This window comes from Danio rerio, chromosome 5, assembly GCF_049306965.1.
Source record: "Danio rerio strain Tuebingen ecotype United States chromosome 5, GRCz12tu, whole genome shotgun sequence".
Taxonomy (NCBI): domain Eukaryota; kingdom Metazoa; phylum Chordata; class Actinopteri; order Cypriniformes; family Danionidae; genus Danio; species Danio rerio.
In genome coordinates, this window is record NC_133180.1 from 32,236,097 (window position 1) to 32,248,428 (window position 12,332).

The window sequence follows — 12,332 nt, forward strand, 5'->3', positions numbered from 1 at the left end:
TAAATCTTTCCACCAGCCCGTCTGTTTGTGGGTGATAGATGCTGGTGCGAATAGATTTAATGCCCAATAATCCGTAAAGCTTGCGCATCGTGCGTGACATGAACGCGGTGCCTTGATCAGTGAGAATCTCCTTGGGGATTCCCACACGGGAGATGATGCGAAACAGCACCTCCGCAACGCTCTTTGCTGAGATGATACGGAGCGCGACTGCTTCCGGGTAGCGGGTTGCATAATCCACCAGAACTAATGCAAACCGATGCCCGCGTGCGGATCGCTCTAATGGCCCTATGAGATCCATACCAATTCTCTCGAAGGGGATCTCCATAATTGGTAAAGGGCGCAACGGCGCTTTTGGGGTGGCCGGTGGATTTACCAGCTGGCATTCACTGCACGCCGTGCACCATCTGCTGACGTCACCGTGAATGCCCGGCCAAAAGAATCGGGTCATGAGGCGATTTAGTGTGGCCGCTTGACCTAAATGTCCGCCCATACGATTAGAATGAGCCGCCTGAAAAAAGCATTTCCCGGCAGCTCTTTGGTACTAATAACTGGGTTGTATTTTCTTTTGTCTGAGTGTCTTGGGTCACTTGATACACCCTATCATTAATAACCGCAAAATACGGATAGGAGAGGGGTCGATCAGGCTGGAGGATTTTCCCATCAATAACCTGCACTCTTTCGAGTGCATGTTTTAGTGTTTCATTACGCGACTGCTCCAGGGGAAAGTCTTTACACCGGGAAATTCCCAGCCCTTCCCCTGAGTCAGCGCGTGACGTCACTGCTTGGGATTCCACCAGCTGAGCGACACGCCCCCTATCCAGCGATTTCTTCTTCCAAGAAGCATCCGCACATAAAACTCCCAATAATCTATTAAATCCAGGCCAATTAGTTCCCAAAATTAGCGGGTGTTTGAGGTGCGGGTTAACTGCTACCTCTACTCTATGCTTTTTCCCCCGGAATTGAATGTCTATTGCCATTAGCGGGTAGTGAATTATATCCCCAAGCACACACCTTACCCTTACCGTGCACGTGGTATCCAATGCCGGGTCTTGAAGCAGGCTTTGGTGGATGGAGGTCTGGTTACACCCCGAATCCACCAAAGCTTGATATGTACCCCCTTTCATACTCACAGGTGTCCGGTATAGCCCGTCGCGACCGGGGGCGATGACTGGCGCGGCGGGTACGCGGATCAACGCACTCACCTCCTTTGCGGAACAGCTTTTTAGTGCGCTATCCTCGCGCCCGCGGCGCCAATGCATCGGCCCAGACTCTCCCACTATACCCCCGGGGCCAGCAGGACCAACCGATTGAATCGGAGAGACACCTGACGCTGTTTTAGAAGCAGCCAGGGGTCGAAACTCCACCCCTCCGTCCTGATAGGCGCACCCCTTCAGCGAGACCGGCTGCGGATCCACCTTTGTGCACTGCTGTCTGGGTGCTGGTGTGGGCGGTCTCCGCACTCTGGGCCTGGGAACAGGACCTCCAGCTCCATGGAGCGAAAGCGCTGATGTTGCTCTTCCGGGTTGCGGCCGGCCCGCTGGATAATGGCTCGCTTTAGGTGAGCGTACACCAGGAGATTCTGAGCCGGTAGCTGCTGTGCGGCGATCTGTGCTTCTCCCGTGAGCAGCGGGATGACTCGTACCGGCCACTCGGCCCGCGGCCAGCCACACGCCTCCGCTAACCTCTCGAAGAGGTCAAAAAACAATTCCGAATCGTCCTTAGGTGCCCTCTTCTGTAGCGAGATGGGAGGGTGGGCGGCAGGTGTCGGAGCGTGCCGGATCTCCTGGTTCAGCAGACTCCGGATTAGCTTGCGGTCCTCCCGCTGGGCCTCTATGAGGACTTAGAAGCGTCGTTCCAGATTTTCCCTCAGCTCCACCAGCGCATGATGTTGTTGTTGGTGGAGGACCTTGAGCACCTGGATGACTTCAGCACATGGATCGGTAGACGGAGTAACCATTCTGGCAGCGAAGTTTCTTCTTCTTCCCGGGTTTCGGCACCACTGTAATATTGTTCGTTGTTGTTGAGGGAAGAAGAAGACAGGGTCGGCGATTCAAGTAAGCAAATGGCTTTATTAATTTTTAAATGCCACCACACATGTAGCAGTGTGTGTTTGTGTGTTTGTGTGTGTGTGTGTGTGTGTGTGTGTGTGTGTATGTATGTTCTCTCTCTCTCCCCGGCTGCTCCTTCTCTTCTCCTTAAGAAGGGTGTCTCTCCGGCTCAATCACTAGATTAAACAGGTGTTATTTATTATTTCTGATTGGCCTGCTGATTAGCCGCCGGGCTCTGAGCATGCTCTCCCCCCTCATTGGGTGTTTGATCATGCTTACCTCTCCACAATGATGATTAAATTAAATCTGCACTGTTCATATTTTATTGAATTCTCATGTTGCAGAGCATTGTGTGATTTTATCTTTTCGTCCTTTCCTCTTGTGGCATTTGCTTTTACCTGTTGAATATATTTACCTTTGCAACAGCAGCATTTGGCAAATAGTAAGCAACTAAATCAAACTCTAAAATACATAATTGTGTTAAGTTATATGGCTTAGTTTTGCAAAAAGAGTACAGCCTAAAGGGATAGTTTACCCAAAAATGAACATTTTACATTTAGTCATTTAACAGATGCTTTATTCCAAAGCAATGTGCAAAAACTGGGATGATAGAAGCACTTCAGTTCACCAGAGAGCAGCGATATAAACGCAATGAAAAGTCCAAGTTGGTTTCGTTTTTTTTTATCTAACAAACAGAAAAAAACAGGAATTGCTGGCAAGTGCTATTGTTAGTCATGTAAGTGTTGATGAAAGTATGTGTCTTCAGATGTTTCTTAAAGATGACCAGTCTAAGATGTCCGTCTAGAGCAGAGATGCAGAAAGTAGGGTCCGCAGGCCAATGCCAACTGAATCAGTCGAGGCTCGAACCAGCGACCTTCTTTCTGTGAGGTGATCGTGCTACCCACTGCACCACTGTGAGGCCCTCAAAATGTAAACTAATATTCATTCATTTTCTTGTCTGCTTAGTCCCTTTATTAATCCAGGGTCACCACAGCGGAATGAACCGCCAACTTATCCAGCACGTTTTTACGCAGCTTATGCCCTTCCAGCCGCAACCCATCTCTGGGAAACATCCACACACACACACACACACACACTCATACACTACGGAAAATTTAGCCTACCCAATTCACCTGTACCGCATGTCTTTGGACTGTGAGGGAAACCGAAGCACCCGGAGGAAACTCTATATACTCTAAATATATATATTTATATATATATTTTCTAAATATAATTAAAATAAGAAGTTACCATTGCAACTTCATTATAATTCAGTTTGGTATATTTAGCTTTGGCCCACCACCCTCAATCAAGTTTGGTTTTTGGCCTGGTTCCCGAGACGCCCCTTGTCCTGAGGGTTGTCAAGAGAATTTGGTGGTTAACCATGTCAAAAGCAGCAGACAAATCCAGCAACATGAGCACTTAGGATTTATGCAGCTCTCACATGGTTTCAAATCTTTACAATCTTTTGTTTCTTGCAAACTTGTAACCACTAACTTCCTTAGTAGGAAAAAAAACTAATACTGTGGAGATCAATGGTTACAAGTTTTCAGCATTTTTCAATGTCTTCTTTTGTGTTTAACAGGAAAGGATCTCCAACTGGCTTGTGACAAGTGAATGGTGAGTAAATGATGACAGAACTGTGAGTATTACGTGAACTATTTCTTTAAGTATGAACATTTGCAAAGGTCAGTTAAGTTAAACCACAGATTGAAACCACATTTTCATCTCTCTAAAGGGACTTGCAGCTTTTTTAATTGTTTTTGACGCTTGTCAATAGGCAACGTCATTTCTGACTGCGGTTGTAAACGGAGGCGAGAGCGTCAAAGGTCGCTCTGGCAGCCCTGGTGACAATGCTATCTGCCTTCAGATCCGGTAGCGAGAGCAAGTGGTGCTCACTGCAGAGCCAATTGGACAGCTGAGCTCCACCAAGAGGGAGCTTGAGCTCAAGCTCCTTCTTCCTTGCACTTCTTCTACAAGTGATGTCACTTGGGGTTGGGGCAATGACTGTAAAAAATATGGACGACGCGACAGCCCCTTTTCCCATTGAACACCTTGAGGGAAAAACGCCTGCTTGACGGGCACAAACTGTCGCAAAAGACTGCTGAAATTGGAGCCTTGACATGCGCAGAAGGACTGTCTGATGGAGCCAGAGGAGGAGCCGTGAAAATGAGCGGAGTCGAGCTTCCAACCAAACGCTTTATGTAAAATCAACCACGCCCCCCGAACTGCTCAGCATGCGTTTGCTGTCATATCAACACAAATGGTTGTAATAACGTTAACAAATATGAGGGTTTTATATATTCAATCGTGCCAGCTCCGGGCCGCAGCGCATAACCTACTCGCGGCGTCGTGGGCTAATTCCGGCTCGCATGCGGCAGCGCCGGCTCGGGCTGGAATCGGGCAGTGAGTCCAGGCATCCGGAGAAGGTCCAGCAGAGGTAGTCAGTCTGAGCTCTGAGGGGTAAGTCTCCGGCAATCGAGAATCTAGCCGGAACTGGCCCGAGTGTATTTTGCTATCTGGGTGGTTAGGCGTGTATTAGCAAACTAATAAAGCCCGAAAAAAGCCCTGACCTTAGCGAATAAACAGTGTTCCACCAGGATCATGTATGTCAGAAACTGTAGTTTACTGCTGAACTCATTTTGTCATGGTAAAATAACACAGAAATCGAATAATAACACTTCAGTCTTCTGCCGAAGCTCAGACGCGCTGCTTTGAGAAACTGTCAATCACAATGAAACGCCCAGCATTAAATTACTGCTAAAAACAAACTGTTTACAAAAATGAAGATCTGCACCTATTTCAGTACAATAACCAGTGCCTTAATCGACCTGAACCATCTTTCGGGACATTTTATTGCAAGTGTAATATTTTTTTTTATTTGGGCTCAAGTCTCCTTCATTAACACGGAGGCGGGCTTTATGACTTGTACTGCAGCCAGCCCCCAGAGGGCGATCTAACGACCGAGACCTTCACTCAAACACAGGGTTGCGGCACACTTGGGTTGGGGTTAGGAGTGGGGTGGGTGTACTCATTAAAACAGCTTATAGGAGGAGGAGTTGGAGCTCAAGCTCCTTGCTGGAGCTCAATTGGCTTTGCAGCAGCAGTGACGTCTCTCAAAATTCGCTACATCCCAGCCGGCATTTCAACGGTGATTCAACGTTGAATCAACGTCAGGTCTATGGTTGGATCAACATTGAATTACCTTTCGATTTTGCAAATTGGATCAACGTTTATATGGTGACGTTGTTTCACCGTCGGACCACCACCGGTGATTCACCGTTGAATTCACAACGTTGTTTCACTCTTACCTTCTTCATGGGTGAATTGTGGTTGTTTTGTAGACGTTGAATGAAGGCAGTGGCGTAGCGGACGGGCCCGCAGGGCACGCACCGCGGGGGGGCCCCGCGTGATTAGGGGGCCCCACGTCGTCGCGATTTTCAAAAATTTAAAATCCAGGAACCGCAATAATCAAACTCTTGGGAACAACTGTGGACGGAACCAAAGTTCACAGGTCTGTGTTCTCTGAACACCTCTCAAGCGGTGGACTACTTCATTCTGATTGCTTGCCGCCGAACCGCGTCATAGCCAATGAAGACGCGCCGCTGTTTCTCGCCACCGGTTCTCGTTAAAAAATGAATGACTTCTGGCTACTTTGACGCTCTCGCCGCTTTCGGTTTGTGATCGCTCCTCAGTTTGTGAAGGATTCCCTGCGTTGTCGCTCCACTCCGCCTCATTTCCCCGCACCTCAATTTGTGACATAGATATATACACTAGATATTGTATAGGGACCCTGAGCATGCGTCAATAGCGCCGCCACATTGGTACAGTGCTCCCAGGACAAATGTCATTCAGTCGCACTAGACAAGTGTTATTACGTGAAGATGCGGGACTGTAGCGCTGTCTACGAGTGTAGTAACGAGCAAACAAAGAAAACAAAGCACAAAGGCAGAACATTCCATAGGTAGGATTAAGTTTTTTACGTTTTTGTATGTTCTAAAATTTGTACTAAACAGGTAGCGTTATTGATAATGATACAGCCACTTACTGCATTCAATAAGTCAAAGTAGCTCCAATTCGCACTAAATACTCGGTTTATGCTAGCTTTGTTGAATAAAATCAGCAAACAATGAAAAAGAAATGACAACGAGATGCTGCGGTGCCAGAAACTTGTATTATTGTCGGCTAGTGAAGGAGTCGTTCATAATGGAGATTTGTTTGTGAATACTCCGTCAGTATGAGGAGTGAAAGCAGGAGAGGAGCTGTGTTTCAGGACATGATTAGATCAAATTTAACAGGGAGGTGGATAGTACATTTCTGTACACACAAACACAAGCTTTTTGTCAGGAATGCCCGTGCGGTCACCCCCCCCCCCCCCCCCCCCCCACCCCCTTGAAAACTGGGGGCCCCATCGGTGATCCCTGCAGGGGGGCCTCCGCATTTTGCGCTACGCCACTGAATGAAGGTTGAATTTACCTTTCGGTTTTGCAAATTGGATCAACGTTGATACCGTGACGTTGTTTCACCGTCATACATTTCAACTAAGTTAAATAGAAATTAGGCTACATATAACACAAAGTCAATAAATATAGCAAACAAATTTTTACTAATAAAATACACGACAAAAATACACAACTTAGCCTGTGTATCAATTTATTTAATACACACCTAATTATTTCATTTATTATAAATATACAGCAACATACAGCATACATCGTTCATTAAAACCATGCGCTCAAATACAGAAAAAGGCATACAATTAAATGGTCACTTAAAAGTATAAAGTTAGTTTATGTTTACTAACATGAACAAAGAACAAATACTTGTACAGCATTTATTAATCATTTAATTAATTGAAATATGTCCCAATGCTATTAAAATCAAAATGTATGCTGATATTTAAAGGGGCCGTTGCAGCATATTAGTTACATTCCCGCATAAAACAGGCTTTCTAGTGTGAAAATGATACACTTTTTATCAAATTCATTTAACAGTGAAAGATCACGTTGCATGTGGTCTGACATTGCTCCATTTATTTGTCCAATGTGTCCATATGTCTGATATTACCTGAAGCAGCAATTCTGCTTTGTACTGTCGCATGAGATTCCCGCTTTTTTAAAGAGGAAAATAGGCTAGGCTATATGCCATTAATGCACATCAGTAACTCAGTAACTTTTTAATGTATGTTCCTGCAAGAAAACATTGCAAAATACAAATAATTGTAAATCCAGCGACTGAAATAATCAAACCCTTGGGAACAACTGTGGTCAAAACTAAAGTTCACACTCAGGTCTGTTCTCTGAACTCTTCTCAAACGGTGGACTTTTTATTTTATTTTAATTTTTATGGCATAACAAGAACAACAGCATACAAAAATGAGTAATACATTGCTTTTTCACATCCAATCAACAAATCAGTAGAAAAAAAACAGGAAAAATAAATAAAATACAGGGGATACAAATTACAAAAAAAAAAAATCGGAAAAGAAAAGGATTCCAAAATTGCATACATCCTTATTGCTTTTTAATTTTTTTTGGTATCTTTTCGGGTTTTGATATAATGCTTAAGATCAATTTGGCACATCGTTGGATCAGTTTTGTTTGTGTATGGTACTTCCCATATATTATCATATGATATTAGGCTAATAAACAATTTTTGCTCCTAAGTTTTGTTATTATCATTGTATATCAAAAAATGTCTTTACAAGAAAAAATAATTTGTAATTTTGTGAGTTTAAATATAAAAAACAGGTGTTTAATCAATTCCTCCTCTAATTAATTCACAAAAAGTGCACGTAGATTCCATGTCTCTAAGAAATATATAGCAACTTCTTTCACTGGATAAATTAAATGTATTAGTTTATACTGTCATTACCATAAAGTTAACTTGATGTCAAGTCTTCTCGACGTCCACACCGGCCAAGACGTGCCGCACTGCTTCTCGCCGCTTATCGCCGCCGCCTCTTATTGAAAATGAATGACTGCCCCGGCTACTTTGCTTTCGGTGTGAGAGGAAAGACCTCTTTTTGCGTTGACTCATGCAAGATGCATCCAGATGTCCAGCACGTCTATACAACTGGAATCATCTCCCTACGGAAGGGGAAAAGGGAGGAGCAAACGTTTAATCTACTATAAATACACCAGCTTCACTGACAGTCGAGCGGACTAATGTGCTTGAGGGTTTCGTGCACATGGCTCAGATGGAGATGGTCGAGTTTGGTGTGGAGCAAGGGCAGATGCTACAGGTCCTGATGCGACACTGCCAAACCATGAAGCGGCAGGAGACTCGACTGCGCCTGGCCACTGCTCTGCTGCTCACCGCATTCCTCGCGACGTCACTCTGGCTGCAGTTTCACTCCAACACCTCTACGGTAAAGTACATTTCATTTTACTAGCGATTTGAAGCTTTTCGTAGCTATAAACTGCATCGGTAAATGATCTAGACGTTGTTCTGTTTTTCTCCAGGATTCATTTGCAGGTGCCCATACAGAGGCTTTGAAAGCTAAAAAAACACATAAGAGGCAGTCCGTTCATCTAGAACGTAAGTTTCATTACTGCTAAACTACTAAACTGATTTCATTTGTTCTATTCCCCGTAAAATAATCTTAAAAGAGTAGTGTCTCGTTTATTACATTCATTCACACTATACGTTCTCCATTTATAAAAATGCTCTTGTATTCCAACACTTTCACTTTCTAATCCACCTCCTTTAACCACCTTTTCTGTTTTCTAATTATTTAGTGTTTCGTTCTATAAAAAAGTAACCTGGCCTAACTAAATAGAATAACCAATGATCATATTGTTTACACAATTGTATTCGTGTTACTTTTTTATTTTGCAAAAGATATAGCATTCTGTTAGCCTACTACACTGGACTACAAATCAACTGATTTGTAATTTTCTTTTATCACACGTCTTTTTTATTCCTGATAAATTATGAATATTTTAATATAGCCTATCCATGCAGGGTTTGAAATAAGATCTATTCTGCGTGGGTTCATTTGTGATTTCAGGAAAACAGTGAGTGGTGAAAGCTCAAACATCCACAGAAAAATGGCAGAGATGCACATCGACACAAAAAACTTGAATGGTTTTGTTTTGTCAGCCTAATTGCTCATTGACAGAAAAGGATTGTACAGTTAAAATAGTATTTAAGAATATGAATAATGTGCATGTTAGCAATATTGTATATGTATATTTCTTTAATGTTTAAAGTACATTATTTGTAGTTACAACTTAATTATTGTTCTGCAATGTTAGTATTTATGCAGAGCTAAATATAGAGAAAGTCAATGTGTTTCTAGCAATCTTAAATCAAAGCTAAGCATACATCCTATTTGTTTCCCATAGATAGGTTTCAGCTGAAGGGCATCCGCTGTGTAAAACATATGCTGGATTAGTTGGCGGTTCATTCCGCTGTGGCGACCCCAGATTAATAAAGGGACTAAGCTGAAAAGAAAATGAACGAATACATGTACATCATATTTCAGTATGAAATATAAGCTGTTATTATGTTTCATTTTTGTGTCAGCTTTATTTTTGTAATTGAAGATATGAAGCCATGCAGTTAAATCTATTTGAGCTAATTGTTAAGTAACTAAGTTAAGTCTATATATGGTCATGTAGTAATCATTATTAAAATTAAAGCAAATGGTTGGTGAACACTCTAAGTGTGCATTATATGTTTATTAGGCCACATGTTTAATATGTCTGCTGGCAGTACTGTATGTTTCATGTGAATTTATATCTAATGCTCTGTCTCTAAGGTTTTAAATAAATTAATATAAAGAAAAGGCTCATTTTAACATGTTACAACTAATTCAGTTCTTTGTAAAAATTTAACATTTTTACCAATTACCCTAAAATAAGTTAAACCTTAAACATTATTTGATAAATTTATTTTCAAGGAAATTATCTTTCTAAATGTTTAAAAAAAAAAAAGTTTTTCCAGAGCACTCATGTAAATGAGTAAAACCTGGACATCCGTGTGTGTTTAGTTTGTATCTTTAGCGGCCTTAATTTGGTGTGTCTTTGACAAATATCAATAAACACAAACAAACCAATAAATTTTATTTTACTATTTAAGATAAGCCATTTAGGGGGGCCATCATGGTAGTGCGACTGGAAGACATTCCGTTTGCTTCTCAAATCTTACCTCTGGCAACAAACACGCAGCCTACGCGTTTCTAGCTATGTAGTGGCGCAATAGTAACTAGTGCAAACCAGTCTGCTCTTTAAAACTATTTAAGGTTTCTTGAAGCTCAGACATGTTTTACAAAGACTATGTTTAAATCATTGCTTTAATTAGTAAGAACAAGAATATCAGCATATGTTTGACGTCAGATCATTTCCAGTGTATTATGCATCCTGGTGCAATTCAACCCCTGGTGAACACCTGCCATTAAAGTTATGTGTAAATAACTAAGCATTTTTTTTTAGCAAATAAGCAGTATAGATTTGTGTTTTGTGAGTCTTACGTTCACTTGTTGTTTTTGTTTTTTCTTTCAAATCAGCTAAAAGCAAGTCTAGTCCAGAAAAGCAGCTCCTGGAGTGGTACTGGAGGAATGAGAGCCCTTACTTGGACAATTTCAACCTGAAAAATGCTACAGAGCTTCACATTTCCAAAAAAGGTCTCTACTTGATCAATCTGAAGATGTCTTATCGTATAGCCTATGGTCAGTGTCAAGATAATACTGACAAAATAATGACTTTAGAGGTCAACGTGACACAGGAGCACAGCAACTATGAAGGGGAGAGAGTGATTTTAAAGGGTAGTGAGTCGATGCTTTGTAGCGAATATTGGCTGCAGTCGATGACTTTGAGTCGACCGATCATGCTAGAAGACAACTCCAGTCTCAGGGTGAGAATTAAAAAGGATAATTTCAAATTTGTCAGCTGGTCTGAAACCACGTATTTAGATGTCACTTACCTCTAACTGCCAGATGATAAAGATGCACATTTTTAAGAAATCGCATATTAATCACCCACTATTTAGATGCTTAAATAAATGAGCAAATTCATTGAGAGGTTTACTCTCATTCATAATTCTGAAATTGTTATTAAATAACATGATAATAATCTGTTTTGTTTTTATATAAACTATCTTTTTTGCTCTGCTAGCCAAATTGGACCAAAATGTTGGTACTGCCGTTGAAACGATGTGCATGTTTTACATTAAAACTGTTTGAATATGCATTTATGTACTTTTTCATTGAGAGATGTTTATTGTCAATTGATTTCAAAAATCAGATCTGTTCATTTTACCTTTACAATTGTGTATTTCCGTATTTCAGAATGTAACATCATTTTAATCAACTCACAAATGTCCTTTCAGGTTAAAATTCAAATAAAAAAATTTTTGCAAATATATTTTATTTTTTATCTTCTTTTATTGTAGGTGTACCTTAATGGTTTTCACATAAATAAACTGTTAAAAGTGACTGGCGCAGTAGGTAGTGCTGTGGTCTCACAGCAAGAAGGTCGCTGGTTTGAGCCTTGGCTGGGTCAGTTGGTGTTTCTCATGTTCTCCCTGCGTTCGCATGGGATTCCTCAGGGTCCTCCGGTTACCCCACAGTCCAAAGACATGCGGTAAAGGTGAATTGGGTAGGCTAAATTGTCCGTTGTGTATGGATGTTTCCCAGAGATGGGTTGCAGCTGGAAGGGCATCAGCTGCGTAAAACATTTGCTGGATAAGTTGGCGGTTTATTCCGCTGTGGTGACCCCAGGTTAATAAAGGGACTAAGCCAAAAAGAAAACGATGAATTAATGAATGAATGAATCTCATAATGCAAAGTGTAAATAAAAGAATAAAAAAATGGTGTCCTCACAAGCTTTGGCCAACATTTTAGTTAGCAATAAGGTTTTACAGTGTACTAATACCATTAAGAATGCAGCCTACATTCAATTCATATTTATTTCTGGAAGGCATTTTACAATGGAGATTGTGTCAAAACAGCTTAGCATACACTGAAAATAAAGATTCAAAGATGACTCCTTGGATTTACTAAAATTTTTTATGTAACGTTTTTAAATTAATTTATTTGGGCTGAATTTAAACAAACAAATTAAGTTGAACATTGCTAAATTTAATTTGTTTGAATTCAACACAAATAAATAGTTTGCAACAGTTTTGCAGAAACCTTTTTTTCAGTGTAGAAGAAGAAAAAAAGCGCTCATAATGACGAAGACAGTTTATATAAAATGTATATAAAATTATAGCACAATTAAACAGCTCAAGTTGACCAATGTGTTTCACAAAAACTAAAAACCTGAAACAGTAAAAGTC

General features: G+C 41.3%; 1 protein-coding gene across 1 annotated transcript; it reads left to right on the forward strand.

Moving 5' to 3' along the window:
* The first annotated feature begins 8,209 nt into the window (after positions 1-8,209).
* On the forward strand, positions 8,210-12,332 carry LOC100535208 (uncharacterized). The gene is made up of 3 exons (XM_003198638.7): positions 8,210-8,418; positions 8,513-8,588; positions 10,561-12,332. The coding sequence occupies exons 1-3, from the start codon at positions 8,239-8,241 to the stop codon at positions 10,980-10,982; spliced, it is 678 nt and encodes a 225-aa protein (XP_003198686.2). The 5' UTR covers positions 8,210-8,238; the 3' UTR covers positions 10,983-12,332.

Coding starts and splice junctions, on each gene's coding strand:
- LOC100535208 (XM_003198638.7), top strand. CDS start 8,239: ATGGCTCAGATGGAGATGGTCGAGTTTGGTGTGGAGCAAGGGCAGATG. Junction 8,419..8,512: donor TTCACTCCAACACCTCTACG/GTAAAGTACATT, acceptor GTTTTTCTCCAG/GATTCATTTGCAGGTGCCCA. Junction 8,589..10,560: donor GCAGTCCGTTCATCTAGAAC/GTAAGTTTCATT, acceptor CTTTCAAATCAG/CTAAAAGCAAGTCTAGTCCA.